This window comes from Rhineura floridana, chromosome 4 (assembly GCF_030035675.1).
Source record: "Rhineura floridana isolate rRhiFlo1 chromosome 4, rRhiFlo1.hap2, whole genome shotgun sequence".
NCBI classification, from domain to species: Eukaryota; Metazoa; Chordata; class Lepidosauria; order Squamata; family Rhineuridae; genus Rhineura; species Rhineura floridana.
Window position 1 is genome coordinate 57,168,953 of NC_084483.1, and position 17,970 is coordinate 57,186,922.

At 41.2% G+C, this 17,970-nt stretch overlaps 1 protein-coding gene across 3 annotated transcripts in view; it reads left to right on the forward strand.

Moving 5' to 3' along the window:
• ADGRB3 (adhesion G protein-coupled receptor B3) overlaps positions 1 to 17,970 on the forward strand; it is a 784,090-nt gene that overhangs the window by 327,086 nt on the left and 439,034 nt on the right. For all 3 annotated transcript variants that reach the window (XM_061623067.1, XM_061623068.1, XM_061623069.1), the window contains one exon: positions 13,027 to 13,221. In XM_061623067.1, the coding sequence (XP_061479051.1) occupies positions 13,027 to 13,221 (195 nt within the window). The remainder of the gene's footprint in view (positions 1 to 13,026; positions 13,222 to 17,970) is intronic.

Here is a 17,970-nt window from a genome sequence, read left to right on the forward strand (position 1 = left end):
GTTTTTATGATGTTTTAATGTTTTTGATGTTTATGATGTTTTAATGTTTTTAGTGCTTTTGTTTGCCGTCCTGGGCTCCTGCTGGGAGGAAGGGTGGGATATAAACATCATAATCATAATCATAATGATTTGAATTTGGAATTATAGTCCTCCACTGCCCGCAAAGGGTCTCTATTTTTACCACTGGCCTTTGTTTCAAGACCACTCCTCTCCACTCACCCATATCATACTTAACTGAGAGCCAACTTGTAAACTTGCAGTTGAATAGTCCTCCTTTTAGAAAGCATCTGTTGGCCTGTACAACCTAGGGACAGGCTGTAGCTCAGTGGTAGAGTTCATGCTTTGCATGTAAAAGGATTCAGGTTCATTCCCTGGGACCTGGGAAAGACCTGTCCAAAGAGTCCCTGCCAGTCATTGTTATCAATATTGAGCTAGGTGGACCAATGGTCTGACTTGTTATAAGGCAGCTTCCTGTATATCTATGTACTAAGACATTCTCTTCCAACTGCTAATTGGGATCCCTTCTATGATTTTATGAGACACTTACAGAAATGCATAAAAGGTATAGTCATCTTTTCAACACAAGAGTTTTATTTTCCACTGGTGTGACAGGGATTTGCTTGAACTACTACTAGTATTCCCTGATTGCAGTGATACTTAGCTAAATCAGACTATGATCAAATGATGCTCTACTTCTTCCCTCTCAAAAAAGGGAAATAAAGGCCATTTTAATTCTCTTGAAAAAGGGACAATTGCATGAGGTCTGCCTCATTTCTTCCAGAATGCATTGGACTTTATCTAATTCCAGAACAGTAATTATGTTCGTTTCTTGTAGCAAAAAACAACCAGGAATGTTTTGTGGCCTAAAGTAGTTCTTGCTTCAGTCAGTTTGTAATGCAGATATATAACCTACATCGGCCATAGGGTTGCTAGGCTCGGGGCCTCAGACTGATCCTATATCTTTAGGAGAAGAGAAAGTCAGCCAAGTGCAGGTGTTCTTGTAACACTGTAATGGGAAAAAACACAAGGTGGAATTCTTCCTTCCCCCTACACAACTTTTAAAGATACAGAAGACCTCTTGGAGGCTGGGCCTGGCAACCAAGAATCCTGAGTCATGTGTGTTCTTAAGACTTTTAGATCACCTGTCTTAAATAAGAGATGATGGTAAGTTTGACTACAATATATTATCCTAAGATATTTATTTGTCGCAACAGAAGATTTATGTAACTTTAAAGTTGACAACGAGGACATTGAACTTGTCAAGGATTATCAATATCAAATTAGTCATTAACCAAAATGGAGACAATAGTCAAGAAATTAGAAGAAGGCTAGGACTGGGGGGGGCAGCTATGAGAGAACTAGAAAAGGTCCTCAAGTGCAAAGATGTATCACTGAACACTAAAGTCAGGATCATTCAGACCATGGTATTCCCAATCTCTATGTATGGATGTAAAAGTTGGACAGTGAAAAAAGCAGATAAGAGAAAAATCAGCTCGTTTGAAATGTGGTGTTGGAGGAGAGCTTTGTGCATACCATGGACTGCGAAAAAGACAAATAATTGGGTGTCAGAACAAATTAAACCAGAACTGTCACAGGAAGCTAAAATCATGAAACTGAGGTTATCATATTTTGGACACATCATGAGAAGACATGATTCACTAGATAGACAATAATGCTGGGAAAAACAGAAGGGAGTAGAAAAAGAGGAAGACCAAACAAGAGATGGATTGATTCCATAAAGGAAGCCACAGACCTGAACTTACAAGATCTGAACAGGGTGGTTCATGACAGATGCTACTGGAGGTCGCTGATTCATAGGGTCGCCATAAGTCATAATCAACATGAAGGCACATGACAACAACAAACCCAGGCTCCATATTTTAGCTAAGATTTCTATCTTAATTTCCAATCAGATAAATGTTTTTGTTTGAATTGTATGCTTCAAGCAACTGTGGTTGATGCATAATGTATAATGCTTAATGATATCACTAGGGCCCACCCCATGACATCACTAGGGCCCACCCCTGAAATCTCAGAGTTTCAGATGCTTCTGACCTGGCAACTCTATTCAATGCTCATATGCTCACAAAGGCAGAGGGGCAGGAACAGACTCTCTCTATTGAGCCTATGGACCTGGTGAACAGAATATGAGCAGATAGGATTTTTAGTTTACAGCAGTAATTTGAGATTCATTACAATATGACAAATAGAGATCATGTTAGTAGGATATATATCAATAGACAGAAATACCAATCTTTATATGAAATTGAAGTGCAATGTAAAAAACAGAGTTCATTTGAAGTACAATCACATGTAAAACCCCAAGCTTTAATTCCCTGATAAGAAGACCCATGCGATTTAACCCCAGGCTACATTATGTCTGTCACTATATATGTGTGTATTTGTATGTATATATGTATATGTGTGTATACACACACACACAGACTAGGGATGGGCAAGAAATTAAATTCAGTTCACACTTGAATCTCCACAGCCATCCTTCCAAATGTGTACTTACTTGTATTTTGCTATGCAGTTTGCCATGAAACAGTGTTTATAGAAATGCATATGTTAGGGGAAAGTGCATAAAAATGAAAAATACATGAGTGAAAACAGCATACAAAAGTGCAATATATAAAGAGAAATTACTTGCAAAAATGTCTACATCAGTCAAAACTGTCTATAAAATATGTTTATTAGGAGAAACTAACACCAAAATGCTAGAGAATTTTCAGGAAGAGTTTTTTTTAAAAAAATTGCAAATTGCTGCATAAATGTAGAGAACTGAATTTAAGACTGGAAAAATGACAAACTGAGAGAACTGAAATTGACATTCCATCAGTAATACGTGTGTGTGTGTGTGTGTGTGTGTATTATAAGTTTTTCAGAGTCATCATTCCCCTTTCTCTTGATTTTTTTCCTCTTGCCAACTTACATTATATAAAGAGAGAACACAAAATCTTAACGACATGTCCCATGGTTAAATAACAACTGCTGCCACCAAACTGCTCACACAGCATTCCAGTGTCAGCAGGTTTAATCACAGACAATTCCAGTATTAAGAGGTAAGACATAAAGCCATCAAATAAATGCTATAAAGCAGACCCAGGGAGAAAATCAAGCATGAACCTATTTCTGGGGCTGTGTCCACTACATTTGCTCTATCAGTCCTTATCCTTCAAATAACTATTGTACCTCCTAGTCCTATAAATACTATGGGTTTCAATTCTATTAGCTTATTTTTATTTATTTATTTTGTACTATTGTAAAAATTGCCTCCCTGCAAGACTCTTGAGAAAATGTACAACAAAAGAGTAAAAGCATGGATATTTAAAAACCATTCAAAATAATCCGACAATTTAAAAAAATCACAAAAACAAAGAGTAAAATTCCTAAGGCAATAATACAGCCACAGCAGTAGTTTCACCCCAAAGCCAGACAAAATAGGCAGATATTTCTGAGTAAGTGGTAAATATATTGCACAGGAATAATTCTAAGCAGAATAAAATACAGAAATACTGTATATAGGGGACAAATTCATTTACATAAAAATACCACTCATAGAGCAGACCTATTGAAAATAGTCATGGCCATTAATTTCAATGGGTCTGCTCTAATATTGGCTACAACCCATAGGGTACAATCCTATGACCTCTGAAAGGATGTCACATGAGCCGTAGGATACATCAGAGTTTCTGCTCCAGTGTTAGAGGGGGAGATCCAATGTTGAATCACTACCACTGCAGCAACCTCCAGACTCCAGGCCCAAACTGATGTTGATAGCACCTAAAAGGGATGGGTGCGTGCCAGAGCAGTTGAGGGATGTGCCAGGAGAGGACTGTGAAATTTCTTGGATCCAGAGCATCCCAGTGCCCTGACAACTCCCCCTCTCCCCCTCCTTTTTTCCTCCCAGAATTTCCAATTGGAGAATTAGAAAAAAATCTTCAAAACAGCAGGAGAGCTCCTCCATCCTCACTTCCACAGCTGTCCTGCTGACATGAGCCCAGCAGTGCATTAACTGGGTGGTCAAACTACCTTTGGATTCCCCACTCCACCTGTATTAGGAGTTCACCCATATATGCCTGAAGTGATTGGATTTAGTATCTTTATGATCCTAGTATGAGCAGCACTCAGGCTTCTGCTTTACTCTGGCATTCCATTATAAAACCTGTATGGAACACACCTAAATTTATGAGGAAAGTTGAGCTTTGGGAGTTGATGCATTTGTGTAGGCTATTGGCTGCTAAATGGCATTAGCAACAAGGATATAAAACATTATGCATTAGCAATTGCATCCATAAAGCAGCTACCACAGCAGAAAGGACTTGGTAAGCAGTATATGCTATTAGATCATAACATGTTCACAAATCCATTTTCTAAAACTGTTCAGAATGTTGTGTGGAGCTTTCTATATTAAAGTGCTTTGTTTCAAAAGGAAAGCTTCTGATCCATCCATCTACATTGCTAGAGAATTTAAAACTCAGCATTATTTCTTCTTGCTTGCTGTGCTTTTTGGCACAAAAATAGAACAGTCAGGGTAAACAGATGCAGCGAAAGATAGGGCTGCTCTGCCTATAGGAGGGAAAACAGCAGATGCAACTTGGCAGATCATATGGCTAACATTCCTTTTCTACACAAGTCTTAGAAAGCACAGGAGGCCTGTCCTCTATTATTAGGGTTGCCATATTGCCTGGTTAGCTGGGTTTTACCCAGATTCTTTGCATGCCACCTAGCGCCCGTTTAGCCCTTTAGGTGGCTTGGATTCTCAGCTTTAATTAAAATAAAAGTTTCTAGGTGGTCCGGTTCTTGAGATATAAATAAAAACGTCAGCTGCCCCTGACTGTTAAATCTTTCTTTAAACAGTACTGTATAGCTACACTTCGTAGCTTTAACCCCGCCCGTTCAGGATTGCAGCCAATCAGTGAAGCCAGGGTTGCATTTGGTTGACCTGAGGCAGTGTCACTCTAGAAAACCTCATTGCAATGCCAGAAAATTGTGGTCCCCCCCCCCGTTTATCTGAAAATCTCATAAATTGGGTAAGTATATACATTTTAGTTTTTTTTTCCTCTTGTGTGCAGGAGTCAGATCCTGGGCAGTGTTTTGAAAACCTTCCCAATACTTGCTTTTGTAAAAGCAATGCTAATCCCATATGCCCAGAGTAAATCCCATTGAATTCAACAGGACTTACTTTTGAGTAGACATGGTTATGAATGTGCTGAAAATCAATGGGACTTTGGAGTGAATGTAAAAAAGAATTGTGTTTGTGTTCTAACTCTTTCTGTCCCCCCTCCACCTCCAGTCCTATTTTAAAGCAGGTAGGCAGGGCTTACTTAGGTATTGCAGTTTTTATTCTGTAGGAAACTAATACTGATTTTTAAGAAACTAATACTGGTTTTTCTGCAATGACCAACTGGTTTGACAATAAACTATTATATGGGCTGTATGTATTTATACATCTGCAGTGAGTGTGTGTGTGTGTGCGTGTATGGAGTGTTTCCAACACCGCTGTGAGGTAGGGTTGGAAACCAAGGCAGCTCACAACAAGAAATAAAGCCATTTAAAAGCCAATAACCATAAAAACAAGTGTAAACAGTTGCAAAACAGCCTAAAGTGGCATTCGGAATTTTGGGTTGTGTGAATGAAGTTGCTTATCACTTGAGGTTGCATTTCTGTCCCTGTTTGAGTAAGCCCCACTGAATACACTGGGACTTGCTTCTGAATAAATAAACCTAGGATTGCACTATAAATATCTTTACAGTTTGTGTAAATAATAAATATATTTGATAGTCATGCTTATATAAATATTTCTTCATTTATCATATTTTTGGTTTTTGGTTAGGAATCCTGACTGGTTGTGAGATGCTTAGTTTTCTGCCTTTCTCATGGGAATCTTGTTGTGGTTGGTATGGTGTTGCATTTAAGAAATCATGGTATGAAATGGCCTGAATCAGTATAAGGTAGATTCCTTTGTTCCTAAAAGTGGGAAGAGACTCAAGGGTCACAGTGACTCCAACATTTATTTATGTATTTTTATTTACAACATTTATATACTGCTTTATTGTAAAAAATCTCAAAGTGGTTTACAGAAAGAATTAAAACAATAAAATTATTGGCAAAAGTGTTAAGGTCAGATACTTAAAAATATTCAAAATAATAAAACCAACAATGAGTTAAAAACAGATTTAAAAACACAATAGCTTCCACATGCCTGGAAAGGCTTGCCTCAAGAAAACTGATTTTAGCAGGTGCTGAAAAGAGGCGTCTGCCTAATGTCAATAGACAAGGAGTTCCACAGCGTAGGTGCTGCCTCTTTACAGGACTGATTTCTTACAAGAGCAGAACAAGTACTGTATACTGTACTATGTGGCACCCATAACATGGAAAGCACAGCTTGAACTTGGCCTGGTAGCAAATCAGCAACCAAATGCAGATTTCAGAGCAGAGGTATTATGTGCTGATAGGATCTCACTCATGTCAGCAATTGTGCTGCAGCATTCTGCATTAACTGCAGTCCCCAGATCAGGTTGTGCTGCATGGGGATTTCTGTGACCTTGGCTGACTGTCTGCTAGTTTTTTTTAGTTTGGGTTTTTGGTTATGAATCCTGACTGGTTGTGGGATGCTGAGTTTTCTGCCTTACTCATAGGAATCTTGTTGTGGTTGGTATGGTATTACATTTAGGAAAGTGTTACTGCCTTTTGTGGGTTTTTTTTCCTATTTGCATTTCACTTATCTTTAACCTCACTCCGTTACAGCCATAGAAGCAACAGCAGCATATGCAAGGTAATTAACTCCCATTAGTGATAAGAGCAAGAATTTATAATTATTATTTTAATTAAAACAAGAGGCTTATCAGTACTTTGAAGAGGACCAGATATTTATTTTCTTTCTGAGCCCAGGACTGGGTCTTTCATGATGCCGGGGGGGGGGACAGGAGAGTAGTTGATAAGACAGACATCCTGGCATTGGTAATCTAATTAGCAAGGTATGTGTGGGGTTGTTGCACACTTCCAGGCCCAGTTTCATTTTGAGTATGGAGGTGGAACCTGTGTAGATGTGGTTGATCAAAGGGAGAAGAAATTTTAAGCAAAGCTCTGCTTTTATAAAACCTAAGAAACATACAGATACTTTGAATGTCTGAGTGCCTGCACCAGTAGAATACTGGAAGAACTTGTAAAACTTGCTGCAACAGTATTTAGAACTGAGCATGTGGTGTGAAAGACTCCTTTTCCTAACATTTTGGCTTCTTGTTTTTCTCCACCCACCACATCTCTGAAATATATCGTATATGTAATGGTTAACCACACTAAAAAATGTAAATAAGTTTATTTCAGTCAATGACCAGCAAAGGTTAACCATACTGCTGCCCTGACTTACTTTATGTTTGTTGCTTTTTTGTGTTTTTATTATGTTTTTATATTGATTGTGTATTTTTATTGTTTTTATTATATTTGTAAGCTGTGCTGAGCTCTGTTTTTAACAGCAGAAGGGCAGGATATAAATCCTCTTAATCAATCAATCAATATTCCATAGTATTGGAAACTAGAGTCTAGGCATTTAAGGCTGAAAATGTTGCTTTTTAAAAAAAGATTTCTCACATCTTTCCCCAGTTTTTGGTGGTAATTCCTAGGCACAAAAACAAAACAAGTGGACAATCCAAATATTAATATGCAAATAATTTGCATAATATGCAAATTAGCCTGCCCGGGTTTGTGGAACTGGAATATGGCAACCCTATCCATTATGGACACCCTAGTTAATAGATCCCTGACCCTACCAATGGCTCACTGTGTAAATATAATGCTGATTGGTTCATATGTTTAAATATTGAGTGGGTGTGTGAAAGAAATATGGCCATAACAATGGACTATGGCCAAATGGGTACACGAATACTATCTCGGTATCTTTCCCTGTTCCATTTGTGTGCCTCATTTTCACTTTCCTTGGGCCTGTTCCCTCCAGTCCTCTTTTATTTGTCCCCTTGACTTGGTCCCATACCTCATGTGCCCCTTCCCTCAGGCCCTGCTCCCTTACCATGCCCCCCTTGTTTCATAATACCACAAAAGGGTGTGGCTCACCATGAAGTATAGAATCAAATGTTTCCTGAAGATGACTAGTGTGGTGTAGTGGCTAGATGCTAGAGCAAGGGAAGGGAATCATTTTTTGGCCTGAGGTCGATATTTTATCATGAGTGACTTCCGAAGGCTGCATATGCAAGTCATAGACCGGAACAGAGGCAAAAAGCGGTCAGAGTAATGGATATGGCTCTTACCTTTGTACAGTAGGCTACATTTCAGTCACACAAAAGTCAGAGATTTCCACGCACACACATGCATGCACACACACTTCCATCCCACATGCAGGCAAGCATTATTACAATTCAAAGACACATTTCAATCAGGCAAAGCATTCAAGGAATGTGTGGAGCAGTCTGGCGAGAGAGAATTCTGAGGGCCAGCTAGAGAAGCCTCCAGGCCTCAGGTTCCCCATCCTTTAGCTAGAGCACTAGACTAGGCCTGGGTTTGAATTCCCATTCAACTATGAAGCTTCTTGGTTATCTTGAGCTACTTACTTTCTCTCAGCCTAAGTTACCTCAGAGGGCTGTTGTGATGATAAAATGTAGAGAAGAGAGAGCCATATATGCTGCTCCTTGGAGGAATGGCTGGATAAAAATGTAATAGATAAATAAAATTGCCTTGTGAGATTTGACTAGCCTTCTGTCTCCACCAGTGGACAACAACAAACTGCTAGGAAGCTCACACATAGGGTGTGATGGAATCCTAGTGACATTATAGTGAACCAAACCATCAAGTGTAATTCCACTGTTCTATATATTGGTTGAATTTTCTTCAATATTCTTCCTTACAAAAAGTAATGCAACATTAAGTATTTTTGTTTCTTATGTTAAACTGTATGTTATGAGAATATGTGAAGGCAGGTTCCATGTTGGGGTTATAGTGGTTCATTGTTCAGAACAAGTTATTGTTATGGCCCCGTCAGAGGACTCATCAGACGAGGATGACTCGGGAGTAACAGCAGCAGACCCAGAAGCAGCAGACCCAGAAGGAGAAACGGAGGAAACTCCTGAGAACCCAGCTTCTTCTCCCCCTCAGCTGCAGAGTACCCCAGACACAGCTGAAGCCCTTCAGCCAGACGCAGGCAGTGAACAGGAGACTCCCCCCTCACCTGCAGAACGTAGACAACAGAAGGTCAGGCAGAAGAGGGGCAGGCCTGGCCACTTAAGGCCAAAACGCTGAGGGCTTACACCTGCTGACAAACCTGCTCCTTAAAAGTCAAACCTTGGGTTCAGCTTGTTGCTGACTACAACGTCATGTGTGACCACTGTGTGTCTTCCTATCCCCTGAACCTTGACTTGGACTGATCTCTCGGCAAACTAGACCCGGACCTTCACGGACGTCTCTTCTGGATTTCTGGCTTGGCACATAAGCTTCGAACGGCCTCTGCCCTTATCTTGCTTCCTCCTTGCTAGCCTGGCAGATTTATAGCCAAGCTGCCGGCTGAGGACTTACGGCCTGGCAATTACCAAGGAATCTCCAGCCCTGCCTGCACCCCCACCGACACTGCTGTCTCAGTGAAGAGCTGACAGTTATAAATAAATAAGAAATAAAGGGCTTTAAACGTTAAAAAGAAAAAGAAAAAGTAATTTTGTACATGTGTATAGCACCTCTTCTTAAATGCCAGGACATTTTATTATTTTTAATGTACTGTTTAATGTTGCCTCAGAAATATAAGTGAAAAGGAAAATATAAGGAGAACCAGTTGACACTAATACAAGATGTATAGTTTAAACCTATATAAGCTATTCAAACTAGTACTGCAGAATACGCAACCCATTAGAATTTGTACAATGCCATTTTCCTTTCATCTACTATATCTTTGGTCACATTGGGCCTTCTGAGGTGTTTCTGCTACTTAAAGGACACACCACACTCAAAGCACAGCATAACTGACAGAAGCCAGGGGGCTGATTTTCTATGTATTGACATTGGCTGTTTGGCAGCTTGTGTGCTGCATCTGCTATCCACCCCTCCCTGTCCCTGATACGGAGTTGTCCTGGCCAGGCCACAAGGAAGGCTTCAAAACTATCCTTTCATTTTGCCTTAGAAGGGCATTGACTTAATGTGTCATTGGAGTTGTGTGTGTCCCACCCCTCTCACGGACGACATTATCAGGATTAGGATGACAGTATTTGGGGAAGGAGGTTCAATCCTTTCCTTCCATGTTGCTGTGCTGACAAAACTCCCTCTCCCCCTCCAAGCTGTTTTTTTGCTCAGGAGGAAAGTGGCTATTGATCCAATGGAAGCTCTTTTCCTACAGCCAAGAAGCACTTGGGTAGTGTTTTTACAGGGCCATAGGATGGAGGAATGGATTAACCCCCTCTCACTCACTAGAGTTTTTTAGACACACAACTTCAAGAGACACATTTAGCATCACACTTGCTTTTCCCCCAATTTCTTTAACCAACACACATTGAATGAATGCATACCAAATTACTGAAAAGTAAGTAAATTATATTGTTCACACAATTGATCTTTCTATCCTATCAAGTGGAAATGAAGTAGCTGTTCACTGTACTTTGGCTTCCAACTTTGCACTGTGTACTGTGTTTTGACAAAATAGAGTACTGTAGATCCCGGATCAATGTCCAGTAAGTACTGAAAGACAATTTTACATTGACATGTCTATTGTGAGATGGCAACTGAAGTACTGCTTTAACAGATGCTTTATTCCACTGTCTTGTGGCTCATAAACTATATCTTTAATAAGCCTGTGTGTAAGAACACTAAAAGATGACCTTCACATAGAAAGGATGACATTGTTGAAAAGAGCAACTTTCTCGAGCAACAGAAAGCTCTTTTTCTGTCACTTTGCTTTCTGACTTACATGTTAACATGATAGGTATGGGAAGCTGAATTCATATTTTTGAAGGGTCTCAATAAAAATAGGTATCAATTAACTCTTTCTCTGTTCATTAGCTTGGAACACAACATGTTTGCCTCACTTTATATGGCCAGAGGCCCCCAAAGAAGCCACCCATCTGAGCCCAAATTACTATTTCCAAATTATTCCAATAGTATTTTCAGTCTAAAATGGGGTAGCTAACCTATAGCTCTCCAGATGTTGTTGGACCCCTGTCCAATTGCCATTAGTTCCAGCCAATATGGCCAGTGCTCAGAGATGATGAGAGCTGTAATTAGGTTCATCTGGAGGGTCACAGGCTCCTCACCTGTGATATAAAGGCCACTTTAAGGCAGCCTTATTCAATGTATGGAAGTTATATTGTAATGTATGGAATATGTGATGAGTGGATAGTTTGCCATGAATATGCAGAATGAACAACTGGTAAGTGTAATAGCTGTCCAATGGATAAAATCCCTGTGGACACTTCATAGTTTATACTTAAATAAAACACATTGTTTCAGATATTTTCATCTCCATACAAATATGAACAAATGACACTTCTTACTGAAGGAACTACTAGCAATTATCAGAGCCTAAGGTAAACAAAAAGAGGGCTCAGTATCACATTATGGAAGGCCCTTCACAAGAAACCTCTTGTTCAGGCAAAAAAATAGGGTGTTTATCCTAAGTATTCACAAAACTGATTAGGCAGAAGTGACATACCCCACCGCTTTGGATGAATCTGTCCTCCATCCTGTCTTTCCCTGGGCCCATTTGAGCATTCTTGCTGTTCATTCTTGGGCCCCTTATTGACAGTGATAAGGGGCAATAAAAAAGACGTTGAGAGTGCTTTTTTTCAGAAGAGATGTCTCACAGAACAATTTCTAATTCTTGTAGCTGCTGCTGCATTTATCTCTCTGCGGTTCTTTATCATTTATCCTTTGCTCTTTAGGGGGATATCTTTTACTTTTCTTTTTTTCTCCTGGTTTAATATGGTACAAAGATTAATGTGCTGGCTTTATAACATCCCTCTGTTGCATGTTGTAAAATATCTATTTATTTTGTTTAAGGAGTAGCTGAAACTATTGGATTTGCACCAACTGGCAGCTAAGGAGAATGTGGTTTAGAAGGTCCCCATATATTCTGTGTATACATATAGCAATTCATAGATCTTGTCTTTACACCAAAACAATTTCCTTTTGTCATCAACATTTAGATGGATGAGCAGGTCTATTATAATTATTTTTTAAAAAACACTAATCTTCTGTTATTTTTATAACTGTTTTGTAACATTAAGCTGTTTTTATTATATTTTGTACATTGCCTTGGGACTTGTGGAAGGTGAATAATAATAACAATACATATAAACGCATGACTGTCTGTCATAAGAACTGTGATGACATCAGCTGTCAAGGCCAGTCCCGTACCTTGAAGTAGGTTCCTTTTTTAATCCACTACTATTCAAATAGATTAGGCCATGTCATCCAAACAATCTTTTTTTTCTTTTTTCAAACAGAGAGGAGAAAAAGGAAAAGAGAACCATGTGAATATCACCTGGAGACTACAGGGAGTGGAACTTTTGTATCTGTGCAAAATAGAGTTTATTATGCCCAAATAAGTTCCAATGTGTTTTGAACCTACCAGTTGTTGTTTTAGGGGTAAATTGCTCAAAAATTGTCACATTCTATTGTGGTACTCTCTTTGCAGAGACACAAAGGAACCTATAAGTCAATGTTTTGCCAGTGACTTGAATACAATGTAGGTTGCTCTCATAAAATTGTTATTTACATACATATCCATTATATATATATATATATATTAAAATTTTAAAAATAATATGTCCAGATTCTCCAACTCAGTGGCTTACTCTGACCCACCATATTTCTGTGTGAAAGAGTTAAGAACCCACCCAAGCAGCTGCCTTGTTTTCTGCCAAATGTATTCCATGACATCCTATGTAAAAGCGACAGCACGCCTAAGCTGCAAGTTGTTACAGTTTCTCTAGAATATTATCATAGTGATCTGTCAAGTTCATGTGCTGGTGAATCTTAGAATATATAGTAAAGCAGGTTCTAATAGTTATCTCATTGTTTTAATTTTCACAGATTAAAGAACATCTTGCAAAAGGACAGAGGACACTGGCAGGTGAAGGAATGTCCCAGGTGACAAATACCCTTCTGGATTTAACCCAGAGGAAGAATTTTTATGCAGGGGATCTCTTGGTTTCTGTGGAAATTCTCAGAAATGTTACAGATACATTTAAAAGAGCAAGCTACATCCCTGCATCTGATGGGGTCCAGGTAAGTGAAGCTGTAGTTATAGAACAATGTGGGGAGGGCCATAGCTCAGTGGTAGACATCATGCTCTGCATGCAGAATTCAACCTCTGCTATCAACTCCTGCCATCTGTAGTTAAAAATATAACAGATAGCAGAACAGCTGCCTGAGACTCTAGAGAGCTGCTACCACTTAGAGAGTGTATGGTTGGACATATCATTCCCTGACCTGGTGCCTTCCAGATATTTTAGACTGCAACTTCAATCAGCTCTAGCCAGCATAAGAAATGGTCAAGAATGATGATAAATGATCAGGGAGATGTACAACAACATCTGGAGGACACCAGGTTGCGGAAGGCAGGGCTAGTTGGACTAATGGTCTGACAGATGTGTAGAAAGTAGCTTCATATGTTCATAGAAAATTTAATGCTATGGGCATAGATTACTGTTATCAGTTTCTCTCGGAGACATATTCCACATTGTAGGGCTTAGGAGGAACAGTAAGTGTTGGTTTTGAATCTAGCAGAGCCAGGTTAAAAAACCCATTGGTTCACTGGATGGTTAAGGGCCAGTTCATGTACTCACTAAAGCTGAGTTTTGTATGCATAGCTGGGCCTGCTTGTGCTATATTTATCCTCCTTAGCCAACAGATACAGGCACTGACACAAAGGTTTAGCTTCAAATGTAATGGCAAAACCATGGATTGGCTGCCAGGTCTGAGCCTTGAGCTTGAACTATCCTTCCCTTCCATGTTTCAATTTCTTCCCTGACTTTCAGTTTCATGCAAACCATATTTTGTCATTACTTCTAATCAGCGAATCATCGTTTCCATTTGCTCTCAAAACCACAATTGGAAACCCACTTTAAACCATGGTTTCCTGTTCTGGTTTGAAGGGCAAGCATAAAACATTGCTTGCCCTGAAAAATAAGTCAGCGTGGAATTGGGACATGTGAGAAGGGGGAAAGCACAAGAGTCCCAAAGCCAAACTATGGTTTGGTCATTATGTTTGAACCAAGTCTTCCTTATTCATGCCCAAACTTTCTTTTCCTATTCATGAAATCTTTTACCATCTTTGCAATATTGTAACCCTCTTCTTCAGGCTAGCCAGTCCATAATGTGCTCAAGCTCCTCCTGCTAGCATCAAGGACTCTATTCCCACAAAATGTCATTGCACAACATGAGGTCCGGTGTGCTGGGACCACTTATGTTAAAATGTACCTCAGTACCTTTTGTATGTTTGTGATGACCAATTGTTTTCAATAAATAAATTTGACTGACTGGTAGATGGTATAATACAGGTAACTGTAGAAGTAATGCATAAAAAGGTAAAGGTGTCCCCGCACTTACAGTGCGAGTCGTTTCCGACTGTTAGGGTGACGTCTTGCGACGTTTACTAGGCAGACCATATATATGGGGTGGGATTGCCAGTTCCTTCCCCGGCCTTTCTTTACCCCCCAGCATATGCTGGGCACTCATTATACCGACCACGGATGGATGGAAGGCTGAGTGGACCTCGACCCCTTTTACCGGAGATTTGACTTCCTCCTTCCGTTGGAATCGAACTCCGGCCGTGAGCAGAGCTTCAGCTGCGTTACGGCCGCTTACCACTCTGCACCACGGAGGATCTTGTAATGCATAGCCTATCTGATACTAAATCCTGGATTTTGCCTAAAACTCTGTTAAACAAAGTCAGAGTCAGGAATGTTGTTGCCTATTTCATATGATGTTATACCCTGTCTAAAATGTATAAAGTTCATTAAAATAAAATCTTAGCAGGAATCGCAGATGATTTATTGGTAATTCATTCTTATCACAAAATTCAGGTGTACATTATGAAAAAAGTGTAGTACATCATTTTCAATATGAAATGCTAAATGATTAGTCATAGAAAGATTGATGAATGATGTGTAATGCATATTTAGGTTGTAATCCAGTGAGCCCCTTTATGTATGCACAAGGGATTGTGCACATGTGGCATATGCTAATATATATAACTGTCAGGCCCAGGATGTGACTCAGGAACCAGACCAGCGGTTGTAGTTAATTCGTGTTTTATTAGGGTAATGTCCAAACAAAGACTGCGTTTTCTCATGAAGCAATACAGGGATACAGGTCCTGCGGCATTGGGAGAAAGTTGACAGAGCAAGGGACTTCTTCCCGCCTGTTCTTTAAGAAGGGGCCAAACGGGCGCGCAATCTTTCGCTCCTCCTTAACTGCCCCTCAGGTACTGCCCGCCTTCCCCCCTTCTCTCCTGTCTTTTCAGCTGTCTGCGTGTGCGCGGTGAGGGGGGAAGCATCACCCCCTCCTCTTCTGAAGTTTCCGATTCCAGGATGGGGGATAGGGGAGGGGCTGATGGTAAACTGCCTCCCCGCTTTTCGGCTGTGAGCAGCCCTCCCTCTTCCCCCTCTTGCTCTGAGCCTGAAAGAGGGGGAGGCGTGAGAATGCCAGGGAGGGCTCAGGCTCCCCGTTGCTAAGCGACCTTATCACTGGCAGTTCCTCTGTTTCGTCTTCGCTCCAAAGGGGGGAAGTTCCTCCCCCTTCCCTCTGCCATCCATCCGAATACTCTTCTCCCAACTCTCCAGGATCCAGCTCCCCGGGATTGGGACCCCAGCTCTGCCTTCCGACAACATCCCCCCTCCCAGGCTGTGCCCCCCTCCCCTTGTCTGGCTTGGGACGGTGGGGAAAACGTTGATGGAAATGTTTTACCAATTCTGGAGCATGCACATCAGCTGCATCTTCCCATGATCTGTCAGCCACCCCATAGCCTTTCTAGTGAATCAAGTACTGCAGCTTGTGGTGTCTGATCCTGGAATCTAAGATCTCCTCAACTTCAAACTCAAGCTGCTCATTTACCAGGAGTGGAGCTCCGGGAGGTTCCTCCGGCCGTAACTCACTGGGAGGGGCGGCTTTCGTTAAGAGGGATCGATGGAACACAGGATGTATTTTAAACGTGTCAGGCCGCTTTAGTCGGTACGCCACGGGATTAATTTGAGTTTCTATTTCGAAAGGACCCACCCTCTTGTCTTGTAATTTTCTACATTTGCCCGGCATCTGGAGGAAGCGGGTGGACAGCCATACCTGGTCTCCTGGTTGAAGGGGGGGGGCCCTCCTTCCTGTGCAGGTCAGCAACTTGCTTGTAGTCCGTTTTGGCTTCGTTTAACTGCTGTTTCAGTGTCTGTTGCGCCGCTTGCAATTCCTTAAGGAAGTTCTCAGCTGCCGGTACCAGCATTCCTTCTGAGCTGCTTGGAAAGACTTTAGGATGGAATCCATAATTAGCGAAGAACGGGGTTTGTTGAGTGCTGGAGTGCAGAGAATTGTTGTAGGCGAACTCTGCAAAATGCAAATATGATACCCAGTCAGTCTGTTGATAGGACACATAACTTTGTAAATATCTTTCCAAAACGGCGTTCAAGCGTTCCGTCTGCCCATCTGTCTGGGGGTGATGGGCGGAGGAGAGTTTTAATTCCGTCTGCAACTGTTTCCACATTGCTCTCCAAAATTTGGCTGTGAACTGAGTTCCTCGGTCTGAGACTACGCTGTTTGGCAATCCATGCAGCCGGTAGACTTCTTTTATGAATAACTTGGCCGTTTCTTTAGCCTCTAAGGCCCCTGCACAAGGAAGAAAGTGTGCCATTTTGGTAAGTAGATCCACCACTACTAAGATGGCTGTCATTCCTTGGGACTTGGGTAGATCAGTTATAAAATCCATGGAGAGGTTCTTCCAGGGTTCGTGTGGGACAGGCAACGGTTGTAACAGTCCTGCTGGTGTCCCTGTTTGTGTTTTTGTCCGCAGACAGACAGAGCAGGACTTTACATAACTCTCAATATCCCAACGCATTTTAGGCCACCAGAAGTCCTTGGCCACGTTCTGAATGGTCTTGTAAATCCCGAAGTGTCCCGCTGTGATGGAATCATGACACTGGCGTAGGATTCTGAGCCTTAATTCCCCTTCTGGCACATATCTGGCGGTTTTGAACCATAATAGTCCATTTCTCCAGTGAAAGGTTACTTCTGAGTCTTGACCTTGTCCCGTCTCCTGCTGATATTATAGCATGTCTGCATCTTCTTGTTGTGCCTTTTTGAGTTCCTCTTCCCATGAAGGCTGGCATACTCCCAACGTTAATTTCTCTGGCGGGATTACGTACTGAGGCTGGTCCTCGGATTCACTTTCTTTGTATTGTGGCTGTCTGGATAAGGCATCCGCTCTCTGGTTTTTGGCTTGGGCATGGTAAGTAATCTGGAAGTTAAACCTAGTGAAGAACTGGGACCATCTTATCTGTCTCTGGTTCAGCTTTCTGGCTGTTTGGAGGCTTTCAAGATTCTTGTGGTCGGAGTGCACTTCAATTCGATGAGAGGCCCCCTCTAGGTATTGTCTCCAGTTTTCAAAAGAGTCCTTGATGGCCAGCAGCTCCTTCTCCCAAACTGTGTAGTTCTTCTCTGCAGGCTTTAACTTCCGAGAGAAGTACGCACAGGGGTGCAGCTCCTTCCCTTCTTGGTCTAATTGTAGCAGGACCCCCCCGATGGCAAAATCTGAAGCATCTGCTTCCACTACGAAAGGGCGGTTCGGATCAGCAAAGCGCAGAATGGGCTCAGTAGCAAACCTTCTCTTCAGCTCCTCAAAGGCCTCGGTGGCGTTCTCTGTCCATTGAAACTTCTTCTTCCCCCTTAAACAGTCAGTCAGAGGAGCTGTTAATTTGGAAAACCCTGGAATGAACTTTCTGTAATAATTGGCAAACCCCAAAAACCGTTGTACATCCTTTTTGGTGACAGGTT